The following is a 2,863-nucleotide window of genomic DNA, read 5'->3' on the forward strand; positions in this document are numbered from 1 at the left end:
GGGTTGGCCACCTCCTAAAACAGGACAAAAGATCTGGCTTGCCTACTAGATCCTTAGCGTGACTGCCTCTCCTCCTGCCTTTCTAGAGGCAGTATTACGTGACGGAAATATTTGGTGGGTGCTGTGGGCACAAAGATAAGTTAGTGTGTTTTTATCCCCTAGGAGCTGAGTCGAGAGTGGGAGAAAAATGCATAAATAATTACCAGGTAGGATGATTAAGCAATATACTGGAAGCAGCAACAGAAACACACTGTGGAAAAAAGATACCCACGGCATGGATGGAGATACAAGATGTGTGAAAGCGCTGGACACAGGCAGCCATATGCACCCATGTAAAATTGTATCATTGCTGACTCCTACAGGGCCCACTTTAACGCTTCTTTCAACCAGAATCCCTGAGGAACTCATTTTGTAGAACCACCGGGGGTAAAGACCTTTATTTGCAATGTCGAACTCCAGCAGAGTTAACCCCTTCTTGCTTTTCAAAAGCGCAAACCCGGGTTCCAAACGCTGCAGTTCGCGTTTCCCGGCTAACGGAAGAAACACGAGGAACTGCTTGCAGATCTAGGGTATGAAGCCACGAAAAGGAAAGCGAGGCCGAAAGGGTGCAACCACCACGTCTGGAGAACGCCAGTGAAGCAGAGGAGGAGGAAGGTGAGCCCTGCCCCAGCGCGCTCTGCGTAACCTGGGCTTCCTACGAGCGGCAAAGCCGGGAACCTCCTCGGCGCCTGCGCCGCGGCGGCGGCGAAACTCGGCGCCGTGGACGTGGAGAGAGAAGGCGACGCACCTGCGCGAACACGGCGGCGGCAGAAACTCCTCCAGTGCGGCTGCGCAGAGGCCCAGGCGTCGAGGGGCGCCTCGGCGGGGAGCGCGCCGCGCGCCTGCGCGGAGAGGTGCGTGACGCGGCGGCGCGCAAGGGACGTGCGGAGTGAGTGGCGCTGCGGGTGGGGCCGTCGGCGGCGCTGGTGAGCTTTGCGGAGCTGGGCGGTGCCGAGGACGAGGAGGTGGCGGCCTTGGTCTGACGCGGCCCTGTTTGTGGGGGCTCTTCTTGTTTATTTATTTATTTTCCGTGGGTGCCTCCGAGTGTGCGCGCGCTCTCGCTGCCCGGCGGGGAGGGGGTGGGGGGAGGGCCCGGGAAAAGGGGGAGTTGGAGCCGGGGTCGAAACGCCGCGTGACTTGTAGGTGAGAGAACGCCGAGCCGTCGCCGCAGCCTCCGCCGAGAAGCCCTTGTTCCCGCTGCTGGGAAGGAGAGTCTGTGCCGACAAGATGGCGGACGGGGAGCTGAACGTGGACAGCCTCATCACCCGGCTGCTGGAGGGTGAGTGCGCGCCGGGCCGCGGGACGGAGGGAGGTCGGGCGCCGCCGCCGACCCCTGCGTCTACCTCCGCCGCCGAAACGCGAGGGGACCTCTTTCCCGCCCCGAGACAGTTTCTGGGAGCGCGGCGTGGCAGACCAGCCGAGGAGGGGGCGAGGAGGCTGCTGGGCGCCGGGGAGCGGCCTCCGGGAGCGCAGTCAGGGGAGATCGGGGGAGAGGGGGCCGTCCCCGCGGACCCTTGGTGGCCAGGCCTGCCGGCCGGCGGCTGTGCGGAGCGGGTCTGCGGGAGACAGCCTTTCGGAAAGGCCGCCGGGCTCCGCGCGCCGTCGTGCTCGCCTCCGGTGACCCCTCCGAGGAGGGGGAGAGGATGCCTGCCACCGTGCTTTGTGTGTCCGTGGAATCAGTGTTTCTTCTCTGTTCTCTTTGTGCATTGCCCTTGGCTGCCTCCGATTGTCGTTCCGGGAGTGAATTTTCTGTATATATATAAAAACCTGTCCTTAATAGGAATGCTTCGTCTGCTCTGCATTTTTACGCGATGCCATAGAATGGATGATTCTTAAAGAGAGGATAAAATTAGCGGGAATTTATCTACCATTTGTTACTTGGCCTAAAAAAATTGTAAGAGAAAATATTTGATCAGGTTGAAGATACACGTAAGAAATGTGATGTATGTAGATGATAGCTTTTGCGTTTGATTTGAGCAGAGCTTAATTTCTGCACAACTTAGTGAAGATCTATTTTTAAAGCCTGTCTTGTGTTCGAAAGGTATTTGCAAGTCTACGCAGCATTTGAACTTTCCGGGCCCTGGTGTTCTTATCGAATAGTTTTATGTTGGTGGGAAGGCAAGGGGGGAAAGCGAAGAGTTGGACTAGCCAGGAGTTAAATGTATTGATTCATTGCAGGATATTGTTCAAAGTTAAATGCCAAACAGTCCCTCTACCCTAAAATTTTCGTCATCACTAATTGTTTTGTGAGTGTGTAGAAAAGCCTTTAATCCCTTTTAAACGATTTAGAGGTCTCTTTGTTAGCTGCTATCGAAGGATTGCATATGTACTGTTTGCTTTCAAATTACCTTAAGATAATTGTTTGCTACAGTAAAGCAACATGTACTTATATTTGGAAAATCATCAAAGAATATTTTAATGGGGGAAGGGTAACTCATTTTTTTCAACGAATGTGTCGGTATCTAAAACCCAAGTTCTGTGTGTAGCCGTTCTGTAACTAAATACTGTATATTTGCTCCAGATGTGAAAACCATCTAGCAGTCTTAAGACTGAATAGGAAGCAAAAGTTTTACCAGGAACTCGTATTTACCTTTTCCTTTACTATCAAGTTATTCCTGGGAGGCCCCCTGGTGCCTGCAGTCAGTGTTCACTACCTAAGACTTTGTTTCAGATGTGAACGTCTTGCTGGGTCTTTGAGAAATTTGCTTTGAAAAAAATTGTATTTTGTAACTGTTCTATGAGAGAAATACAGTTAATTTAAAAATGTATATGTCTTGTTTACATTTGGGAAAGTAGAGGCCTACTACCCGCACCCCCCCCCCCC

The 2,863-nt window shown here is 53.0% G+C and overlaps 1 protein-coding gene across 4 annotated transcripts in view; it reads left to right on the top strand.

The window, feature by feature from the left end:
- The first annotated feature begins 850 nt into the window (after window positions 1-850).
- Window positions 851-2,863, top strand: part of PPP1CB (protein phosphatase 1 catalytic subunit beta) — a 51,241-nt gene continuing 49,228 nt past the window's right edge. Inside the window, exons 1-2 of one of the 4 annotated variants that reach the window (XM_017877012.1) lie at window positions 851-965; window positions 1,183-1,318. In XM_017877012.1, the coding sequence (XP_017732501.1) occupies window positions 1,267-1,318 (52 nt within the window). In that variant the 5' untranslated portion in view covers window positions 851-965; window positions 1,183-1,266. Of the gene's footprint in view, window positions 1,070-1,182; window positions 1,319-2,863 lie in introns of all 4 variants that reach the window. The other 3 variants (XM_017877013.1, XM_017877015.1, XM_017877014.1) reach the window with 3 other exon arrangements.

The sequence above is a fragment of the Rhinopithecus bieti genome, unplaced genomic scaffold, assembly GCF_001698545.2.
Source record: "Rhinopithecus bieti isolate Rb0 unplaced genomic scaffold, ASM169854v2 scaffold_7681, whole genome shotgun sequence".
Taxonomy (NCBI): domain Eukaryota; kingdom Metazoa; phylum Chordata; class Mammalia; order Primates; family Cercopithecidae; genus Rhinopithecus; species Rhinopithecus bieti.